Source organism: Myxocyprinus asiaticus, chromosome 32, assembly GCF_019703515.2.
Source record: "Myxocyprinus asiaticus isolate MX2 ecotype Aquarium Trade chromosome 32, UBuf_Myxa_2, whole genome shotgun sequence".
Classification (NCBI taxonomy): domain Eukaryota; kingdom Metazoa; phylum Chordata; class Actinopteri; order Cypriniformes; family Catostomidae; genus Myxocyprinus; species Myxocyprinus asiaticus.
The window spans coordinates 1,020,554-1,044,495 of NC_059375.1; the positions used below are offsets into that span (position 1 = coordinate 1,020,554).

The 23,942-nt window shown below is 38.3% G+C and overlaps 1 protein-coding gene across 1 annotated transcript in view; it reads right to left on the bottom strand.

Annotated features, from left to right (window-relative positions):
* Window positions 1-9,653: 9,653 nt before the first annotated feature.
* The window catches only part of htra1b (HtrA serine peptidase 1b), an 82,205-nt gene continuing 67,916 nt past the window's right edge, over window positions 9,654-23,942 (bottom strand). The window contains exons 4-9 of the mRNA XM_051667796.1: window positions 17,479-17,673; window positions 16,539-16,571; window positions 16,171-16,285; window positions 15,391-15,448; window positions 14,230-14,325; window positions 9,654-11,281 (exon numbers count right to left, since the gene is read on the bottom strand). Coding sequence (XP_051523756.1) covers window positions 11,113-11,281; window positions 14,230-14,325; window positions 15,391-15,448; window positions 16,171-16,285; window positions 16,539-16,571; window positions 17,479-17,673 — 666 coding nt within the window. The 3' untranslated portion in view covers window positions 9,654-11,112. The remainder of the gene's footprint in view (window positions 11,282-14,229; window positions 14,326-15,390; window positions 15,449-16,170; window positions 16,286-16,538; window positions 16,572-17,478; window positions 17,674-23,942) is intronic.

The following is a 23,942-nucleotide window of genomic DNA, read 5'->3' on the forward strand; positions in this document are numbered from 1 at the left end:
AAATGCATATTTAGGGTGCATCAAAATAATCCACACGACTCCAGTCAACAAATAAAGTTCTTCTGAACCCAAACGATTGATTATTTTGAGAAACAAAACAATACTTATATACTTTTTAACTACAAATGTTCACTTTCGTACATCTCTGTGACATGCGCTCATGAGAGGGATGATGTAAGCTTGTTGGTAAGGTCACGCATCACATGGAGGAGGAGTCAGGAAGCGCGTCATTGTTTACATTGTTTTTTTTTATTATTATTATTTGGAAATGATTTTTTATTTTATTTTATATTGTTTTGAAATTGTTTTGGACTGTTTTGGTTTGTAAATGTCACAAGTTTCTCTTGTAAACAATGACACGCTTACTGACTCCTCCTCCACATGACGCGTGACCTTGTTGTTTAGAGGAGGAGGCCTGAAATGAAATCCTAAAAGTTTTGATGAAGAAAGAAAGTCAGATACATCATGGATGGCCTGAAGGTGAGTAAATTATCAGCAAATTTTCATTTTTGGGTGAACTATTACTTTAAGAAGAGATTCTGAGATTACAGGAAACACTTCTTTTGATAGCTTGATCTGTATTTAATCTAACATAATGTTGTTGATTTTGATGTTTTGATAAGTTTGCTTAGCTCTTCCTGTCCAATGACAGCAATGGATTGAAGTTGCTCGTGGGGAATATTATGAGACACTGTCTTCAGAGGTGCTATTGCAGACAGTTTCATAATTCCAATTTTGTTTCTGATGATTTAAATTTTATCAGTAAAGAAATTCATGAAGTCATTACTATTGTGCTGCGATGGAATATCTGGTTTAATCAATGCTTTATTCCTTACTAATTTATCCACAGTACTTAATAAACACCTAGGATTATTGTGGTTATTTTCTATGAGTTTGCTAAAATATGCTAACCTGGCAGCTTTTAGAGCCTTTCTGTAGCAAGAGACACTATCATTCCATGATTTGACAACTTGACTTGACTACCTGATTGAGCCTGTCAGTGAAGCTTCCAGCTCTCACATTCATGTTGCATATTGCTATGCCTAACCCTAACCAATCAGGTAGCGCTTTCTCCATAAATGTGAATTAAGCGAGCCTTCCCCTGCTTCAGCTCCAGCCCCATCCGAGCAAGAACGCAAACAAACAACACGTAATTTGCAAACATTGTACGATGGCACCTAAACTTAAACATTCTTTAGGGGATGCTAAACGAAAAGCAAAGCAATCATGCAAAGAATGAGCTGCTCACGATTAGGGGTGTAACAGTATGAAACTTTCACGGACATTATTGTGTTTTAGTCACTAACTTATGTACTTTCAATTATACAGTATTTCTACAAACAATACTGTTAATATGCAGGTAAGCCTATAATTATGTTCTGTACATGATTTTTCCCATTTTTAGTGAGTTGAGTCATTTACTGTATAAAACATTAGAAACCCCCCCCCCCACCAAAAAACAATGTAGCCTATAATGACATTAAATGCTAAACTGTAATGTGCTTTATTTTCATGATCGCGATAGACGCAGCGCTACACACAACGACCACGTGCTGTGTCTTATCCAATTTTCATGAAAGTGCTAATTCTGAGAGCAATTTTCATGCCAGCGCAAAGTGGCCGTGGGAAGTGCTTGTGCTATCTGTGGGCATATGCATTTAAACTGTGAAAATACAAACTGAAAATACAGAGTAACATCAAATTATGCCCCTGACTATCACTGTTTATACCTGATGTTGTGTGTCAGTAGAGCAATATAATTAAATATACTTAAATTCTCTATAATTTAACAGGACATACATCCAATTAGTCCTAACGAGCACCACCTTTTCCATGCTTATAAAAATTTACAGCATTATTACTCTGTCCTTTCTTCATGTTTGCTGAAAAATGCAGTTGCAGTGAGCCATTTAATCTTAATTTTAAATTAATTTAATATAAGTAAATATAAGTAATATAATTTATTTTAGTCTGAATCGTCCTCTTTCCAGTTGTTAACAGCCTACTTTAAACTTCACTACATTATTGTTCACTAGTCAGTTGGTATCGCATCCTGGTTCATCTCGATTGTTTAGGACACCCAGCTGCAAAAACATAAATCACCGCCTATGCAAACAATCCATTTACACTGTCTACCAATGTCTCAGAAATGGGCTGTCTTCACACCTCACAGGCAGATCCTTCAAAGTCTCCTAGAGAGGAGAGGTGTCCAAGTCACACCAGCTAACAACTGGTATTCCTCTGGGATCAGTGCTTGAACACCTCCTCTTCTTGGTCTACATTACATCACTCGGCTGATAATTAAGACACTTGGCTTTTCCTCTGCATCTGCTACACAGATGATACACAGCTCTACCTGTCATTCTATCCTGATGACCCCAACATCTCAGCTCAAATCTCTGCCTGCCTCTCAGAGATCTCGGCCTGGATGAAGGAACGCCAACTTCAGCTCAACCTTGTCAAGACAGAACTCCTCGTTATCCCAGCCAAACCACCTGTTGACCACAACCTCAGAATTCATCTTGGTTCAACTACACTAAAGCCAACCAGGACAGCCCAGAACCTGGGAGTGGTGGTGGTGAATGACCAGCTTAAATTCACTACTAACATCTCATCAACTGCCCGGTCTTACAGGTTCGCAATTTACAACATCTGAAAATTCAGACCTTTCCTGTCTGAATATGCTGCACAGCTCCTGGTATAACCTCTGGTCATTTCAAGACTGGACTTCTTTAATACTCTATGGGCTGGCCTCCTAGCTAGCACGATTAAGCCACTGCAGATGGTCCAGAATGCTGCAGCGCCTCTGGTCTTCAATCAGCCAAAAAGGGCTCATGTCACCCCGCTCTTGATTTATTAAACTGGCTTCCATTAGCTGCCTGCATCAAATTCAAGGCTTTGAACTTGTAAAGGCTTTGTAAATTTATTGCTTGCGCTTTGCACGCTTGACATAGCGCATGCTTGAAAATACCAAACCTCCTTGGCCTTGCCCACTGACTTTGCACGTATAGCGTATCGCTTAGGACTAGTGTTCTTAAAATAGGGCCCTAACTGTCATATGATTAATGTTGAGGTTCTTAAAGACCAGTGGTGAGGCAGAAGAACCACAGGGCAAAGAGAGAGAAGAGCCAGAGAGTGGCCATGAAGTGGAAGGCACCAGTAGTGAGAGATTGGAAGCCATTGAGTCTGGAAGAGATGATGCCACACCTGAATCATCAGGAGGAAGTGGAATAGTAAGCTCAGTGTCTGAAGCTCCAGTTTTGTGGCCTGATTTAATTTCACACAGTTTCAGAAAAGACGCAGTGCAAAGAGGACCATTTAAAGTCAGAGAAAATTAAATCCCCCCCCCCCCCCCCCAAAAAAAAAAACAGATGGACAAGGATTTCACCGCAGTCTGTTTTATAGAAAAATGCCTAATGGTGAAATTGTCAAAAGATCATGGTTTTATTCAGGAACGAATGATGCAGTCTTTTTCTGCAGCTGCAGAATTTTCTCTTCTCAAGCAATTAAGCTCAGTATAGGAGACTTGAAAGACATCCAAGCCATGTTATGCAGCCATGTGAACAGTTCTAAGCATATAAACTGTCAGGGTTCTGGGTTGATCTGTTGGTGAGATTGTTCTGTTTGTCTTCGTGCTTCCCGGTTTTCCCCATGTGTCTGTGTTTGTTTTCTGAGGCTACATTCTTGCTGCTAACCGGGGTTTCCCTGCAAGGGCTATTGTTCACGACTGCTTGCTCATCCGCAGCACCTGTTCCTCATCTCCCTCATTACCTCTCTCCCTATTTAATCTCCTCGTGTGTAAATTCTTGTGCCAGATTGTCATGTGATCTCCAAGCTATCTTGTGTTCTGAGCGATTCCTAGATTCTGCCTGTTATTTCTGCCTGCTCAGTTACCATTGTCATTCTCTCCTGTCATCCTTCTAGGATCCTTGCTCCTCGCCCACAGCGGGAAGTTTCTTTTTGCTCTTCAGGGAAGATTTATTCCCCTCAGCATTTAACATCTGGAACCGTCTGTTTTAAAACCGATGTATATCATGAAACTGTTACATCCCTACTTGTGATGCAGATATGGGAGTGGTCATCAATATGGAGTGTTTAGGTGTGTTTAACATACAGTACTGTGCAAAAGTCTTAGGCACTTAAGATGTTTCACAAAAGCATTTGTCTTAAGATGGTTATTTATATCTTCAGCTTTAGTGTGTCAATAGGAAATATAAACGTTAGACTCACAAACATTACTTTTGCAAATAGAAAAGATTAGAATAGAAGAACAGGGAGCCCTGCAACAGATGTCATGGCCCCCACTGAACATCGTGTCAGTCTGAGATTACATATAGAGACAGAAGCAATTGAGACTTAAATAGATAGAAGAACTGTGGTGAATTCTCCAAGAAGCTTGAACATCCTATCTGCCAACAACCAAGAAAAACTGTGTCCAGGAGTACGTACAAGAATTGCTGCTGTTTTAAAGGCAAAGGTGGCCGCACCAAATATTGATTTAGCTTTTTTATGTTTACTGGACTTTGTATGACATTAAGCGATAAATGAAAACTATTTATGTCATTATTTTTGAAGACATCCTCACTATGCAACATTTTTCACAAGTGCCTAAAACTTTTGCTCAGTACTGTATGTCAACAGAAACAACACTAGCAACATAAAAGTCAAAAGAATTCAAATTCAAAGAAGCAAACATAATAAATAAAGGCCTATATTTATAGTTTTTTAGAAATTAAATCAAACTGTGTATCCAAACTATTCTAAAATCAAGATCTAAGTGTGTGTTTTCAGTTATTTTTAAGTGTTGTCATATTTTATATGATTATACCTATTGGCTTTTTTATTCATGTGCATTATTTAATTAAACTGTTTCTATCACTGAACCCTGTGCTATATTCTCATGGTAATACAATTTTTCAAAAGTAAAAGAATGATTATATACACACCAATAAACTGGAGTCAGCAATTTTTAGTTTTTAGTTTTTAGACTTTTAGTTTTTTATTTATTTAATTCACTTTCATTAATTTATGAGACTATTTATCCTGAGACAGAGCACTTGTAGTGAAATTAATGGGAGAAATTGGTACATCCAATACAGTATGGCGGGTGTAGAAAAGGAAGTCCCACCTTACAGGTAAAAGAGCCAATCACCTTTCAGATACAGACAGTTACTTCGAGAATGCGCTAGCGCATTAGCTGGACTAGCTTGAAAAAGTTTTAAGTGTGATCTGATCTAAAGAAGCACAATTTATGATACTATTGTTGTCATATTCAAAATATGTTCTTTGATCACAATCTTGACCAACCATTTTGGAGATTTCTGTCTTTTCAAGTAGATAGGAGCCGTCCTTTCTCATTTTGTAAGTCATTTTGTGTAAAAGCATATGCTAAATGAATAAATATACATTTCATTTTTTGTCGCTTTTATTCGTAGAAATAGCTGTCCATAGAAAGATGTCTGCTGAGTGGGCTGACTTGCCTTGAAAGGGACTTTGGTCTCACTGACTTGCACATTTTATTAACTGCATATATGGTATATTGCTGTAATCTATAAGTAGAACGGAGTGAGTGGAAGTTGATGGTCCAGAGGCTCTGGAGTGTTCGCTGGATGTTCCGCTCATCCTAATGCCTGCCTGTTCCTAGCTCCGCTTTGCCTGCTTGTCTTTGCTGTTTGTGAATAAATATTGACTTTATTGCAATTACCTGTTTTGGGATCCTTGCCCCATTGTCCAGAACCTGACAATAAACACCATGCCACAGTGGAGGAAATTTGAGATTTTCAGCCTACAACAGGTCAAACCATTAACCAGAGACAGATGTCCCTCTTGAAGGAAGAAAGAAGGAGGTGGTGAAATGTTCTCACAAGACTGTCAGCAATCATACAGTCTCTTGCTGGGAGGAATCTTGTCATCTTTATTCAGGGTATCCACGGACCAACTGAATGTTCCTGAAAATAGAAATTTCCCAAGGGAAATGGGGCACCTGGTGAAGTTTGACCCATTTATGCAGGGACACTTGGCTAAAATCACAGATGGTAATTCAGATATACACTGTTTTGGAAACGACATAAAAAAGCTTCTGAATATGATAAGCAGTCAGCTGGTAGAAGAAATACTTGCAAAAATCTACATTGCAAAATACTTCTCTATCATCAGCCACCAAAAAACAGATCATTATATGCATTGTGGAATTACAGCCAAAGCCAGAAATAAGATTTCCTGGGATTGTTGGTTGTGGAAGAGATCCTTCAAGTCCTGTAAGTTGCGAGGTGGAGCTGCCATGGATCGGACTTGTTGGTCCAGCACATCCCACAGATGCTCAATCGGATTGGGATCTGGGTAATTTGGAGGACAGGGTAACACCTTGAACTCTTCATGTTCCTCAAACCATTCCAAAACAATGTGTGCAGTGTGGCAGGGTGCATTATCCTGCTGAAAGAGGTCACTGCCATCAGGGAACACCATTACCATGAAGGGGTGTACCTGGTCTGCAACTATGTTTAGGTAGGTGTTACGTGTCAAATTGACATCCACATGAATGGCCGGACTCAGGGTTTCCCAGCAGAACATTGGCTAGAGCATCACACTCCCTCCACTAGCTTGTTATCTTCCCACAGTGCATCCTGGTGCCATCACTTCCCCAGGTAAATGCGTACATGTACACGGCCGTCCACTTGATGTAAAAGAAAACAGGACACATTGGACCAGGTGACCTTACTCCTGCCCATTTCTCCTGCATTCAACACATTGACTATGAGAACTGATGTTGACTTACCATCTAATCTACCCAGACCTTTATTTGCGTCACCTGTGAATGGACATAATGTTTTGCCTCAACATTATGTCCCCCCCAAACTGGTTAACAAAGCATAAAAAACTTTGAAAGTTTGAAAAAAAAAAGAGTTGATTAGAACAATTGAACACAAACTGAACAAAATCCAAGAACTGATTCAAATTTATTTGAAAAGATAATTTATTATTTTGTCCCAATTATATTGTTAGTGTGTGATTAAACATAATGATGTGATTGATGAGGTACACAAATACTTGTTTATTGAATAGGTAACACTTTCTATGAAGCCCATATATATAATTCATTGTAAAGGCATTATAATGCATTATTAATGTCTCATAATACACCATATAATATTTTATAGCTTCTCATAAATAATTATAACCACAATTATAGTACATTATAATACTTACAGTACCTATTCATAGTTATACCTTAGAGTATAATTCATTGTAGCACAAGCAACATCCAATTTTATAGAAGTTAGTTTTTTTATATATAAAGTGACAAAAGCAATGTCTTATGAACATCCATAGGATATTTTTAAGTGGTTATAAGACATTAAAAGTAATGCTGGAAGTTATAAAAATTACACATGCACAAAATACAAAATAACACACATTCAATGAAAATTTTGAGATATTACGAAAAACACTTATCAGAAACTCTAAATATCTATGTTGATCACACATGTAGCCAATCTTGTTGAATATAAACACACCCAAGAATAAAAAATAAATAAATAAAAAATCAAACTGATTCTACACTGGACTCTATACAATAATCTTTAATATTTGTGCATCTTATTTGGAGACTTATTTTATAAATAACTTCCATTATATAAGTTTGACTTGTAATGTATTGTATGTTACAAGTTTATGTTATGGCTGATATTGCTTTTGTAACAAAGTAAACAAAGACCACTTATAATATGATCATGTCATAAAATCTTTTGACTGTTTTGCACTTATACCATTAACTATTAACTTCTGTTGTGTTAAAATTGGATGTTGCTTGTGTTATAATGCATTATATACTAAAGTATAACTATGAATAGGGGAAGTCTTATAATGTATTATAACTGGAGTTATAATTATTTATTAGAAGTTATAACTTAATATAAAGTGTATTATGAGACATTATGAATGCAGTATAATGTGAAAGTGTTACTTGTATTTGTTTCTTATAATTTTTAGTTTGTTTCTAATTGTAAATTGAAAGAAAAAAAAAAGGCCTTTAAAATGTAATTTTCAATACATGCTGGCATAAATATCAAACCCACCTCCTTTGTTTAACATTATTTGTACTCTATGAGGCTCAGTTGACAAACATATAGTGGTCCATATAATAAGGTAGCCCTAATTGCACATAATTCCATACATTCTAAGTGCTACAACAGCCTTTCAGTTCTTTGACGTACATAAATGATATATTTAAGACTACTTTAAAGGCTCGTTTAGAGGTTCTCCAATGTGAAGAGAATGATAAAGTCAGAGAATAGGTCAATAAGAATTTTGAAGACCTTAACCATAAAATCTGATTGGATTATTGAAATGTTGTTCCATGACCAAAAAGTATACTATTCTGGGAACATTTGTTGGTGAAATCATTTAAACTAATAGCTCCTCCAAAAAATATAATTCTTTATAATAATTTACTTATCCTTATATCATCTCTTTGACTCTATGAATTTCTTCTGCGGAACACAAATGAAGATAATTTCATGAAGATATGAGGTGTTTTCATCCATGCAATTTATGTCAGTGGGGTCCAAGCTTCAAATCAAGATCGTACTAAGGAGACTGCTGATGACAAGATTTATAGGTTACATTTTGGTCTGTTTCTCACCCAAAACCGATCATATTGCTTCACAAGACATGGATTAAACCTGGAGTCATATGGCTTACCTTCATTTATGTCCGTTTTTGAGCTTGAAAGTGTTGGACCTCACTGACTTGCATTGTATGGACAAAAACACCTAATTTATATTCTTCAAACTTTCGTTTGTGTTTCACAGAAGAAAGTCATACGAGTTTGAGATGGCATAAGGGTGAGTGAAATGAGGGAGTTATCATTTTTGTGTGAACTATTCCTTTAAAGCTCGACACAGTTCAGTTCATGTTAAGAACATTCAAAATATTAAGAAAACTTACCAATATAATGCGAGTCTAACAAGAGGTTATTTGGAATTCAGTTGATTTACTAATGTGCTTTATGCTTCAGTGTTTTCTTTATTACTGAGAGCAGTTACTCTGAAACATGGAAGACAAGTAGAGACATAGAGAATAAAGTTATTATTTATATTTCTTTCAAAGTTGTGTAATTATCAATGATTTGAAACAAGGTGGTTTTAAAAAAGTAAAACCACCAAACTATCAGTATGGGCAGATGTTCTGTAATTGGATATTGTATCGGCACACATTTTGTATCGGTGCACAGGACCATTCACAGTTATTTAGCGAAGCTGTTAAAAAAATGGTGACTAGCCACAGGACCTAAGATATATACTTTCCTTTTAAATTTTAATTTGTACCTAAAATCTTGATGGAGAAATAATCATTTAAAAAAAGGTCCATGGACACATTATGCATCAATTACTGAAATTCATTTAGTTAAACACATGACAGATTTCCATAAGAATGCATAAAGATCTCAAGAAACCAAAGCCACACAGCAGGAGCCCCATTAAAACCCCTATTAAACATTCAAAAACATGTAATAGAGCAAATCTGGTATTCACTGCCTCCATATCCCTTCAACAGCAGGTTTTTCTCTTGCAAATGTACTGGTTCTGTTGAGGATTATATGAGAAATATAATAGTTGTTGATGTTTGTAAAGTCACACACTGAAACAGTTAAAAAACATTAACCTTCTTTAATTCCATTTCTGAAATTGCCGTCCAACACACACAAACGTTTAAGGAAAAGAAGGTCTTTAGAGATAATATTCAAAACATAAGAGCCATGTCCTTTAATGGCCCAGAACAGAGCACGACAGTGAGCGGACAGTGTTCACCAGTCTTGGTTCCGGAAGTATTTTTCACATTCATTTTATACATATGCATTTAAAAACAATGAGTTATAAGGCATTAACCAAACCAACAAACTCCATGATGAATCAGAATATTACAAACATTGATATGAAGCCATAAAATGTGAAAATTAAAAACAAAAAGACCGCAAATGTACTTAAACCTTTTTAAGATGGAATGAAAAACAATCCCATTAAGCATTGCAAATTACGTATTAAAAAAACCCAAAAAACCCCCCAAAAAATACTGACTAATAGCCACTGATTATAATTTTGAAAACAATATATTTAAAGGAATATTCCGGGTTCAATTCAAGTTCCGTTCAATCGACAGCATTTGTGTCATAATATTGATTAACGCAAAAATGAATTTCAACTAGTTCCTCGTTTTTCCAGTGAGACACTTCCAATGGAAGTCAATGGGGTCAATCTGTAAACATTAAAATACTCACTGTTTCAAAAGTATAGACACAAGACATAAACAATATGTGTGTTCACATGATTTTACTGTCATAAAATCACTTACTAACCACATCTGTGGAAACTTATAAACAATTCGTATTGTTTATGTCTTGTGTCTATACTTTTGAAACAGTATTTCAACGAGTAGAAAATATTTTCTGTGTTAATCAATATTATGACACAAATGCTGTGGATTGATCTTAACTTCGTACTGAAGCCGGAATATTCCTTTAAAGCTTAAAACTCTTTTGCAGCTATTAAACACAATTCTTTAAAAGTAAAGTTGACTTGGCTTCAACAGACACATATATCATCTCTTAATCTCAGAGCTCATTTAAGGTATATTTTAAAAAAGGTTGATATATTATCTTTGAAATCAATCTCTCGATGGGATGTTTACTTCCGATGCGTTTTATTCTCTAGTCTTTTTGAACAAATGTCAATTTTGAAATTTGAGTGTAAATGCAAAAGTTTGGATAGTCGAAGCTGAATACAGACAATATTTCATGATGCCTTGATGTATACATGAGAAAATATAATACACATTTTGGTGTTTCAGTTAACTAGCTGGCACTAAATTGTAAATTTCACATCTATTTATAAAGTGCTCATTCAAACATGGTACAATGTACATTGATGGATAAATGTGGGGAAAAATAGTGTTTGGGGAAAAAGTAATATCATTTCCTGTTGTCAGCCGACAATGGTAGCGATTCTGGTTTGATGAAAGTATTCACTACAGATTCTAGTATGAGTGTGGCTCCCGACACACACTCGGTTAAAGTCTGAGAACCAGCTCGTGGGTGAGCAAGAGGGTGAAGGGAGGTCAAGGGTCAATCTCTTCAGGTATGATGGTGAGGATGACGTCTTCATTGCCGCGTCGCACCACTGTTCTCAAACTCTCGTCTCTCTTGATGGCCGCGCTGACGTCACTGGCTGATGTGATTCTCTGACCGTTAATGCTGATTATGACATCACTCTCCTTCAAACCGCCACTAGAAAACAAGAGAGGAAGCAGTTAAAACTGTCCAAATGTTTTATTGAATTCACATTACAAGAGTTATGTTTCTCAGGAAATAGTGCCATTTGTGTCCCCATGACTTAAAGGTGCCATAAATGATTTTGTCATAGAAAAGTATGCAAAAAATGTCTCTACTCCCTGAAAGATATTAATTAAGTGTCCTGAGATATCTCACCGGTCTCTGTGACAGCTCTAGACTCTGTAAACAACAAACAAAAATGTGACCGTGATCTCTGACGCTTTCTGCCTGTCAATCATTTTCTGCATTCTCATAGTATAGTGTACATAGTAATAATGCACACTATACGGATGGGGATGGGGACATTATACTGTAAAAAGGCACTGTCCTGACTCTCTGTGGTCATTAAAAATCCTAGAGCACTTCTCGTAAAGAATAGGGGTGTAACCCTGGTGTCCTGGCTAAATTCCCCCCATTGGCCCATCTCAATCATGGCCTCCTAATAATCCCCATCCACTACTTGGCTCTACAACTCTACTCTCTCCTCTCCACCAATAGCTGGTGTGTGGTGTGTACTAGCGCACTATAGCTGCTGTTGCATCATCCAGGTGGATGCTGCACACTGGTGGTGGTTGAGGAGAGTCCCCTGTTCACTGTGTAAAGTGCTTTGAGTGTAGTGTCAGAAAAGTGCTATATAAATGTAATGTTCATTCATTCATTCATTCATTCAATTATTCTGATTATACAACGGTTACCACACCTTAAGACATCGTTCAGGGTTTTTTTCCGGTTTTCATCCCTAAAACGCTCTTATGAGAGCAATTACTTTCTTCTGCCACGGATTCAACGTCTTGCTCTGATACAGCTCAAGCCTTCGTTGCTAGTTCAAAAACGTCACTTCAGAACAAGCAACGGAGGATAGTGAGGCTTGCGCCACTTTACTGGAGCATTTACTGGAGTAACAAGTTAGTGCGTTTGTGCATGTGTGAGAGTTTGTGTGTGAGTTTGTTTTTGAGGGATCGAAAGAGAGAAGCTCAGAAACTGAGAGAGATCGCCAGTGTGATTACCTTTATTTGTTGCAGCTCTCATCAGAAGTAACATCGCTTCAAATTTGCCAAGATGTAAGTTTAAGCACTTCTCAGCAGCAGCGAGTGTCGCCATATTTCCGTTGTAAACCGTAACAACTGTTTTTAACCCCACTGAGATGCAGGTGTGCGCTGACATGACGGCTCTATTTCTCGCTCTCGAGTAAGTATGTGCGTAATGCGTATTTGTGTGTGTGTCCATGTGTGTGTGAGAGAGTTTAAGATAGGGGGAGGGGGAGCACGAGGGTTTTACCACCCACATCTCATCATCTGCCCAGTCTTGCAGATTCATGCTCTACAACATCAGGAAAATCAGACATTTTCTGTATGAATATGCTACACAGCTCCTAGTCCAAGCTCTAGTCATTTCAAGACTGGTCTACTGCAATGCTCTGTTGGCTGGCCTTCCAGCTAACACAATTAAGCTACTGCAGATGGTCCAGAATGCAGCAGCACATCTGGTCTTCAATCAGCCAAAAAGGGCTCATGTCACCCACTCTTGATTTCACTCCACTGACTACCTGTAGCTGCCCGCATCATATACAAGGCTTTGACTCTGGATTTCAGGACAGCCAATTGAACCGCGCCCTCTTACTTCAATTCACTTCTTCGTGTCTATGCTCCAACTCGCTCTCTGCGGCCTATGAATGAGCGGCGCCTGGTGGTCAAATCACAAAGAGACTCAAAATCTATTTCACGATGGTTCACTTTCTCTGTTCCTCTGTGTTAGAATGAACTTCCAACGTCCACATGATCTGCTGATACCATCTCAACATTCAAGAACCAGCTGAAAACACATCTGTTCCGCGAACACTTAACCAACCCACACTAATTGCACTTCCTATTGAACTTGCACTTACTGTACCAAATAAAATTCATAAAAGTCTTTCTCTGTCTCTTTCTTCTGCGCTAGCACCTATACTACTCCAGCCACCTTGAAAACTTGGTAGTACAACGCTGCAGATGTTGTTGAAATTTGTATAACAAATTGCTTGTTATGTTCCTAATTTGTAAGTCGCTTTGGATAAAAGTGTCTGCTAAATGACTAAATGTAAATGTACATTTAACCATTTTTGCACTGACCTTCAACCATGTTACTAACATTCAACTCAAAAACATGTTGAAAGTAATAGGGTTGACACAAAACATGTTTTGAAAGAGAAATGCCATTAATGCAGCACTCTTAGGCAAAGTTATGATTAATGATGATAAATGACCATTAGTACTTTGCAAGTTTGTAACAACTATGGTCCCTCAATTTTCAGGCTCAGATGGCACCGCTTCCTGGGAATGGGCTAGTTTGAGTTTGAACTAAGGTTAGATTTAACTGATGATACACTTATTCACATGAATCTAATTTTCTACATTTTCTAGTCAGTTAGTGGCCTCTGACAAGGGAGAAAATCTTTGTTTTAAACACTGACCCTTAACACTTACTTAGTTTAAAAATTTTAAACCATGACTTGCACTATACATAAGTAATATTGGCATTATATTCATGATTTTTACCAGAGGGGAACTGGCTCCCACAGTGAGTCTGGTTTCTCTCAAGGTTATTTTTCTCCATTAACCAACATCTTATGGAGTTTTGTGTTCCTTGCCACAGTCACCTACGGCTTGCTCACTGGGGTTCTAAATACAATTATTATTTAATTACTCATTTTTAAACACAATTCACAATTGTATTTTATCAAACTACACAATGATGACTAAGACATTATAGATATTACAGCTTCATTTTCTGTTAATGCATGATTTTCTGTAAAGCTGCTTTGGAACAATGTTGTGAAAGGCGCTATACAAATAAAAATGACTTGACTTGTTCATGCTACCACAGTAAATAGTGTCTATATGTCCAGACTTTGAAGGGTTACTTACACTTCAGCTGGTGTTTTTGGGATGACTTCAATGACATATGCGCCGGAGGTGACATCTGGGAAGTCGCTCTGCCTTTCCTTCAGCTCCTTAGCAAGTCTATGAGACACATTCATAGTTAGAACCTGGGGAGCTGTCTCCAAAGACACAACTTTGTGTTTTTCCAAAGTTGGAGTGCCTATAACTCCAGAAGTATTAAAGATAGCTTAATATCCTTTCAGATTCTGGTTCAAAGCAAACTTTCCTTTTTGTATTTTCATATTTAAGTCCCCATATGGCTAAATCCCAGAGATATGGGGCTCTCAATGTGGCTTCATTGGATAATTGTTTAATTTCACCAATTTTCAATGGTGGAAAAACAAAGATCTCTGAAGTAGAATTAATGTTGAAACTAGAAATCCTTTATTTAAGTTCCTTTATTTATTAACATTTAAAAACATTAATGCAAAATTCTCTAAAAAGTCTATTATTATCAATAAATAATCAATAAATATAGTTTAGACTTAGTGCAATAGCTATTTCTAGTTTTTAGATTTGAGAAAAGTACATCTGGAAAAATCTGGAGTGCATCATTAGTAGTTCAAACACCAAAGAAGCTGAAACTCTCCTGTATTTGTACTGATTTTCAGTATAGTCTATAGTTTATTTTTTGGACTCTTGAAATTCGAGATTTTGACATTGTTTTTCTGTGAATAAAATGATTAAAACACATTTTGTAGAGAGTGACCCCTCACTACAAAAGAATGGATTACACAGTAAATATTGATTATGGCATTAACATTTGAACAGTTTACCTCTCTTTAGATAAAGTATTAAAAACATCAAAGCATTTCAACCTGGATTTTTCTTAATTTATTTTTATGTGGTCGATCTGACACAGAATAACCCTGCTGTCCAGCTCCTGATGTATGTTTAATGCTTTAATTCATTTTAAGAGTTCACATGTACATGTAATCCTTGGAAATGGTGCATTAAAGGTAAATAGATTTGTAAGGGTAAACATATATCTTGCTATGTGTAAAAGGAGGGCCTTGAATGGGACTGGACTCGAGCTGGAGTGGTGGAGTGATGCTGGAAGAATTGGCACGACAGTGATGGCTGATTTGTTTCACTAAACACAAACCCACTTCAACAGAGAGAGTATGTGCTGTATTAGTGACTCACGTTGGGGTTAACGTCATCATTCTCACACCAATATACTTCTTTTTTGTGGCTGTTTTTCCTAAAGACAAACAAAAAAGATTTATTTAGTGATACCATCAGGGTTCGTACAGATGCTTCAAAGTTCAATTCAAGGACTTTCAAGCACATTTTTATTTGTTTTCAAGGACTATGCTCGAGATGTCATTGTTCATTTGAAATACAAATGTTTTATTCATTCAGTTGATTTATTTTGATAAAACACCACGTATTACAAGTACAACAATGAGCATCTTTAACTACATATTCTCACAGTAACAGTTCTTGGTTCGTTCATGTGTTCATTAAAACACTCTGTGAATAACTGTCTGTAAACACAAGTTCATGTGACTCGTGTGCTGTTTCATGTTTTCTAAAGTCACACAACAGATTCATGTGAGGAACCGGCCCAAATCATAAATGGGTCATTCTCAAACAACGTGACTTTCCAACGTACAAAATATTGACATTTTCTGTTTTTGCCTATAAACGCTGAGGTAAACATTTTGTAACATGTTGATATTCATTTTTATTCATAAACGTCAATTTGGCTTTTATTATTTCTATAATTCAAGAACTTTTTAAGCACCTCTTGGTAAAAATAGCTATTTTCAAGGGTTTTCCAGGACTTCAATTTGAAAAAGACAAATTCAAGCACTTCAAGCACCTTGTACGAACCCTGTACCATAAATCTGAATCATATTCAACAGGGTTCATAGTAAATGTTTGAACTCAGCACAGTTTTAGCATCATCTTGTTTCTGACCTTTAGCCTGTCTGTCATGAGACTCCGCCAGGAATTGTCGGATCTTGTCAGAAGGAATGGCAAAAGAAATCCCTGCTGTCACCTTCAGCGTGTTGATTCCGATCACTTCACCGTCCTACAACAACAACAACAACAGACACACATGTGAACTCACACAAACACACTCACAGCTGCATGCACAGATGTGGATCCTAATCATAATGAATACACACATGTGTTTACAGTCACGGCTGACTCAACACACGTTTCCACACTCACAAGACTCATGAAGACCATATGAGTGTGTCATAATCATTATCACGCACTTGACCTAAATTCTGTTTCCTCTCTGTACATGAACATAGGAAAAAAATTAAATGTGATCTTACCAGGTTCACCAGGGGCCCTCCTGAATTACCATACTGAAACACAGAAAGAATTTTGGGTTATGAGATGTGTGTGTGTGTGATTAAATAATTAAAGAAGTGCTTGTTTATCCACTCTCTGGAATACCTATCATGATCACTTCTTAAACCTACTTTTTCGAACTCCTCCTAGGCCGTATGTCCGATTCGCAGAAACTTTGGCATGTAACATCTAGGGACACTCTAGGCAAAAAGTAATTAAAAGCTTTCTGATAGACCCAACCATTCGCATACAATGCGTCAACAAATTCAACGGTGAGTTCGCCAAAGAGGTCGTGAAGCTATATTTTACATCGCTTTAGTGTATTAACACAAACTTGGTACATGCCACAGTAATCATGGCCTGATGATACCTGATGGTATACTGTATATATAGCCTAGCCTTAAGTTAAGGTGATAATTTGTATTTAAATAAGCAAACCTCAATGCCACGATGCTAGCGTGTTTGGGCGGTTGCCAGGGCATTGCTGTGAGGTTGCTATGGTATTCGGAGTATTTTTTAGCATGTTGCTATGCGGTTGCCAGGATGTTCAGAGTGGTTTCTTGGTGATTGCTTACAGGTCCAAGTCAAAAGAGCTCACCTTCAAATCTCTATAGTATTCTGCCCTTTTATGTCAGTCTTATCAGATTTTTTTCACCAGTTTTATCGTCTAAAAGCTGAAAATGGTAGGTCTGATCTCTTAAAGTAAGTAACAACACACTTCTACTCAACAAGACACAATTTGAGGTATCTTTCATGTCACAACCACAAACAGTAAAGAACGAGTTACGGCATGAAGTTTAATACTTATTGTTAGAGGTTTGTGCAAGTTACTCCTAAGTATGAGCAATAGTAATAATGAAGTTGGCTTTAGCAAATGAAATGAGCAGTATGATGAAGTGGTTTAGTAAAGTTTGTGCTAACATTGATGATAGCATCGGTCTGGATGTAGTCCATGTCAGAGTTACGCAGGCCCAGTTCTTTGCCGCCTCGCTGGGTGGTGCTGACAATGCCTGTGGTCACTGTGTTCTGGAGAGAGAACGGACTGCCGATGGCCACCACAAACTCGCCTGGTCTCAGATCAGCTGACCGGCCCAACAACAGCACTGGCAGTTTCATCTGCAATGCAAAATAGACATGTCACATACATGTACAATACTTTTCATGAAATGCAGTTTAAATTTCTCACCATGGTTTTGTCTACCAAAACTATGTGTGTTGAATGAAAGCAGGAACACATTTCAATCCCAAGAGGCCCCTGGGCACCAACATCTCTTGTAATCAGAGGCCCCTGGGCAATGGCCCCCATTGGCTCGGTCCAAAATCCATTCTTTAATCCTAGTTGCACTTTAAAGATCAAGACATCTGTACAGTTTTGTGAAAAAGCAAGTGTATCCCATGAAGTGTTATTCATTATATTTTCAAGTACAGATATTTGATCATTTCCTCAATATTGATAGATACAAGCAATCAGGGCCAGAGTGGCTAATCGGGAGAACCAGGAGAATTCCCTGTGGGCTGCTTATAAATTGGGACGGCAGGTCTCCATGTTGATTAACTCTTTAGGTCAAGCACACGAGAAAAAATAATATTTGTCAAAATATGAAAAACTACAGTCTTGACCAACACAAAATAGGTATCGTTTGAAAGCTTAGAAGCTCTGCTTTACAATGCATGTAGGCATTATTATCAAAACTGATCATTATTATTCTCCCTTTTGAATAGCAACATAGGATGGAATTTAAGAAGCGACTCACGTCGTTTTATACAGCGAGCAATTTTAATGTTCTTTTTTCTCAATATTACAAGGGTCCGATGGGGACCCTGTTTGAGGCTCGCAATTTCTCACCATGAGGCGTTATCCCCACTTGTTCCAGTTCCACGACCACCAGATTAGAGCTCTGTGTGTGGGGGCAGTTTGGGATTCTGGCTTTGGGATTTGAGAAGATTGGAGTGCAAATAGACATCGGATTCTTCCTCGTGTGTGTTGCCCTCCCCTTGAGCGAAAGTGCGAGTCTCATCAGACATGCTTTGAGGCCTAGCTTGGCAGCTATTTTCTGACGATCAAGTGTGTGAAAGAGTTACCATGAGCATCTTGAGCCATCGCTTTTAAAAATGCTGTATGAGAGAATTCGTTGTTTGAAGGTAAGGAAACAAATTGGCCCCTTTGTCCATATTGTCTTTTTCTGTGTCGTTCTGGGAGAATGCACATAAATAAGGCAATGGAGGAGCGGCCTTGGCCTTTCTCTCTCTCCCCTCCCCGTTTGAGGCGAACTGCTCACAGAGGGGATCATGCACTGTTTTGGCCATTTCAAGTATGTTTTTCGACTCTGATCTCTCTCCTGGAGAAAGTGCCTTGGGAGATTCCAGTCAGAACAGACATGTTGTCTCAGGCTCTGGGCAGCTTTTGGCACCCCCGGCCAGATAGGGGAAGTTATGGGTATTGCCCCTCAACAGGGCACACTTTTGAATGATGGGTTATCCCCCACTGTGGTTGAGCTCCATAAACTAGAAAGCTTTATATGTTCAAGTGGCGTATTTTTGCTTCCTGGTGTATAGCACGAGGTGAAGATCCAGTTCACTGCCCTGTCGGTGCAGTGCCGGATTTTTTGCAAGAGCGTTTTGGGGCCGGAGTTGCCCCCACAACGCTTAAAGTCTATGTTGCCACTATAGCAGCTGAGCATGCACTTATCAATGGAGTCTCTGTCGGTAGACATTCTCTTGTCTCTCGTCTTATGCGCAGGGTATGCAGACTTAGTCCTTTTCGTCCCATCCACGTTCCTTTATGGGATTTATCTGTTGTTTTAGAGGTGCTCTCGGGTGCTCTGTTTGAGCCCTTGGAAACAGTTGCTGATAAGTTTATGACCCTTAAAACGGCCCTGCTGGTGGCATTGGCATTGTTTAAAAGGGTTGGTGAATTGCATGCCCATCGATGAATGTTCAAGGGTGGTGTTAAGACCTTGCCTGGGCTATTTACCCAAGATTCTACATAATTTTGCTCTTAGACTATTCATTTTCAGGCTTTCTATCCTCCCCATTTGAGTCGGAGGAGCATGAAAAATTGAATATGCTTTGCCCAGTTCAGGCGTTGCGAGTTTATGTTGACTGTACTAGCCAGTGGCATAAGTCAGAGCAGTTGTTTGTGTGCTTTGGTGGCCGCAACAGTGTGTTTCAGTGTCCAAGCAAAGACTGTCTCATTGGCTAGTTGATGCAATTTCAAGTGCTTACGAACCGCGCGGTTTCCCTTCGCCTTCGGGTATTCGAGCTCATTCTATGAGGAGCATGGCATCCTCATGGGCTTTGGTTAGAGGTGTGTGCTTGGAGGACATTTGTATGGCGGCAGGATGGTCCTCTATGCATACATTTGTTAGATTTTATAATCTGGATGAGGGTTTGATTCCTGCTTCCCAGGTTCTCTCTGTTGGAACAGGAGTAAAATCATAATTCCCTCAATACTCAATCAATATTCAGACACTTTAGCTCGCTTGTGTGCCGCTATATGCTTGCCACATGGGCGTAGACAGTTGGCAGCTACTGTTTGCATGGCGTGAATGTATATCGTTCCCAATGCATTTATGCAGCTTGAGTTCCTATGAAAGGGAATGTCTCGGTTACGTGAAGCGTAACCCTGGTTCCCTGAGTGGGAACGAGACGCTGCGTAAGCTGGCCATACTCTATAGCAGTTGCATAGGCTCGTGCCTCCATGCAGAAAATTACGACTCGATGGCACAAGGCGAGCGCCTTTATGAAGCCCATGATGTAGCTCCCTAGAGCCGTCGCTTAAGTGCCATCAGCCAATAAACTGGTGTGATTGTATAAGGGCTTCAGACCACGTGACACTCAGGGCGTGTCCCAATGCGATTACACAACGTCTCGTTCTCACTCAGGGAACCTAGGTTACACTTCACGTAACCGAGACACTTTCTAGTAATTGCATCTATTGTATATTATTGACATTTTCTTGTTTTATCATTATCATGCTAACCAACAATATTGGAACTGATAAAGCCTGAAACCCTTGTTATGCTCCTGCTTCAGACTGTGAAGAGGTCTATCAGCTCTCTTATAACTGACCAACACTCTCATGATGACACCTCCGAATAGCAACTTCTTCCCTGCATCACCAAACGTCACCCTTCACCTATATTTTAAAAGTACCTTTGATGCCAAATTCAACTAATTTCTAAAGATTTCATTACTTTACCCAAGGCCCCGGCGCTCGAGCACCCATTGAAAAGCACAAGATATTACCTATTCATTTTCTCCATTGTCATTTCAACATTAACAGATTGGGCATTTACATGAGAAATGACACGTTTCAGAAAGTTGTCATGCTTCTTTTAACAGACCCTCTGATGTTCATTCATGTTTTTTTGGGGGCTATAGGTCAGAGAGAGAGAGAGCGTTGTGCCCCCCTCCACATCTACCATGTTCTGTCACACACAGCATTAAAGATCATCAAAACAACATTTGTTGTTTGAATTCAGTGAAAAAGCTGAGACTAAAATCGTGTTTCTCCAAAAACTACTTTCAACTCAAATAATGGAACACTTCAAATTTGTAGATGTATGTAGCTAGTGGTAAAACTGTATTTATCCCATGGTCTGTTCTAATACTCGATTCTGACTGGCTGGAATGCGTGTAGTTCAAACCGCTGAACGCACATTTAGTTCCAGTCAGTTTTAATCACCATTCGATATCGACACGCTGTTTGTAACCCTAGCAACATAACATTACAGAGCAAGCAGAATGAGCTATTCACCTTATTCAGCCCCGCCCCTTTTCAGCACTCCTGCGCTTCCGTCCGGTTTGTATTGAAACTACTGAGAAGAGTCGATCTAAATGGATTACATGTGGGAGCACAGAAAGTATTTTTCACCAAGAGTTGATGGTGTGAGTCTACTGCACTTCTTTACTATGTGAAAATGCTCTTGAGGTGTTTTTTCTGTCACTGTAGATGTTTGTTTTTCGACACTCACTAAGGTAAATGGTTCTGACCTGTCAGATCACATTCAGACAGCTATGACACTCTGCACTTTTTCATGATACAGCGTTTTATTTTAAGGTGAGATTTTAGATTGGTGCCCCCCAACTCCATACCCCCCCCCCCCCACCCCCATGAAAACACTTATTTTGCACAAGTAGTTAATAAAACAAAGGGTAAAAAAAGAGAAAGCAATATGAAATATGTTCCCAAAATAGACCTACAAAATATAGGCTATATAATTGTATGTATCTGTAGATGTTAGCCAGCTACAGGCCGGTTCCAGATCAGAATCACTGAGGGTGCTTCTGTAAATAGTGGGGGTGCTCTGTATAAAGTGGAGATGTATTGTAATTACACATTTTTTAAATATATTAAATCATGGTTAAATGCTATTAAAACAACATAAATAACAGTTTTTCATGTACAAAACATAATTTTTTTTTCTTCACATGATCTGTCGCTGAAAATTACAGCAAAATGCTGCGCCTGCAGATTAGCACATACTGATTTGCAAAATCATACACATTTATAAGTTTGATGCAGCAATTGTGTGTTCACAAACTGCAGGAATTTTTGTGTGTTTGATGGGATTCAAGGAAGTCTGTTTGCCAATTTACAGTATTAGTCTTACATATTCGATTGAGCAGGTGTGCAATTGTTTTGGTACAGGGGCCACATCAGCCTTTAAGTAGAACATGGAAGAGAGAAGATAAAAAGTTCTGCATAGTTGTATATTTTAATCCCAGAAGTAGTAGTACACTCATGCACTCGATGGATGATGCACAATTTTCTGAAATGTATACAAACTGATGGGACCATTCTGTGATTGCTTGAAGTTTTGCTGCTACATTTCTATCACGTGTAAGTGAAACTGAATAAGTATAATTATTATAATTATTAACTGTTTATTTTACCATACTTCAATGCAGTGGTAATTTAGTATTCAATTTAATACTCTATATCCGGAGTCTGGTTTAATAGTAAAATAAAATATTCTGAAATGATAGATTCTAAAAGCTTATTTTAATGTTTGCCACAAAGTTGTTTTATTCTGAAAACATTATTAACCTGTTTACACGCTCATAGGTCATGATGTGAATCTCGTCAATGGTTTGTTTGGTATCCCATTCAGCACACAACTGAATAAAACAGACTGCATGACACTGATTACTGCCAGAGTAACATTCACATACAGGTGTGAGGGACTTCAGCATTTTACAAATGGTAAATGGTCTGCACTTATATAGCGCCTTTAACCTTAGCAGTGTTCAAAGTGCTTTACACTGTGTCTCATTCACCCATTCACACACACATTAACTAGCCTGTATTGGGAGCAACTTGGGGTTCAGTGTCTTGCCCAAGGACACTTCAGCATGTGGAGTCATGTGGGCCAGGAATTGAACTGCCAACCCTGTGATTAGTGGTCAACCCACTCTACCACCTGAGCCACAGCCGCCCTTCACAATACAAATAACACAAAGAACAAACCATTCCTCTCACTTGGTGTGCTCGTGCATCCCCTCCGTGTGCAAATGATGCAAAGATCTCTTGGAAGTTTGCTAAATTTCATCACTGAAAAGATTTGCTCGCAGACTTGGCACTAAACAGCACACGCATCCTCATGAATTGACACAGAGTGGCTGCATCACACTTTTCTTTAAGCAGAATATTGCACTATTGTGCGCTAAGTATTTTTTATTTATTATCTCTAAGAGGAGAGAGAGCGCACTCGCATACATTGTTGCCAGATTGCATAAATTAAGTATGATATAAGGCGAAATATTTCCTATTTGTGCAAGTATAAATCTCTGCTTGGGGTGTTTTGCACTATTATCTGGCAACCCTGAGCATATTACAAGCTTATGGATGCGCGATAGGTCCCAAAGCCAGATAAATGAAAAAATGAAAGCTCTAATAAAAACGTTTGCCCTGGTCTGCAATTGAAGGTGCTCTAAGGTTCATTTGAGGGTGCTTAGCATGAATGCTTTAGACTATAGTCCTAATCATGGTCTCTTTTAAAAGAAGACACTTAGGAGTTTTTTTGGTGAAGTGAAAGTAAGCAGCAATATAACTAAAATTAAAACAACATTATAGAAGCTTAAGTTTATTTTAAATAAAATACACTGCACTTAACATGCACTAAACTTAAATAAAACAAGCAAAAACGGCCCACAGTGTCTGTGCCAGTTAAGAGGTTCTAAATAAGCTATTTCAAAGTAGTAAACAACATCAATGGCTGACATGAACAGTCGTTAACTTGTGATTCTTACCTTTATATTGCTCTTTTTTCTGCTCCTATATAGCACTAGCGCTCAATATATGGGTAGAGGGGCGCACAGTCCTCACGAGAGGGCGCACTTCCAACAAAAAAAAAAAAAAAAAAAAAAAAAAGTTTGTGCTG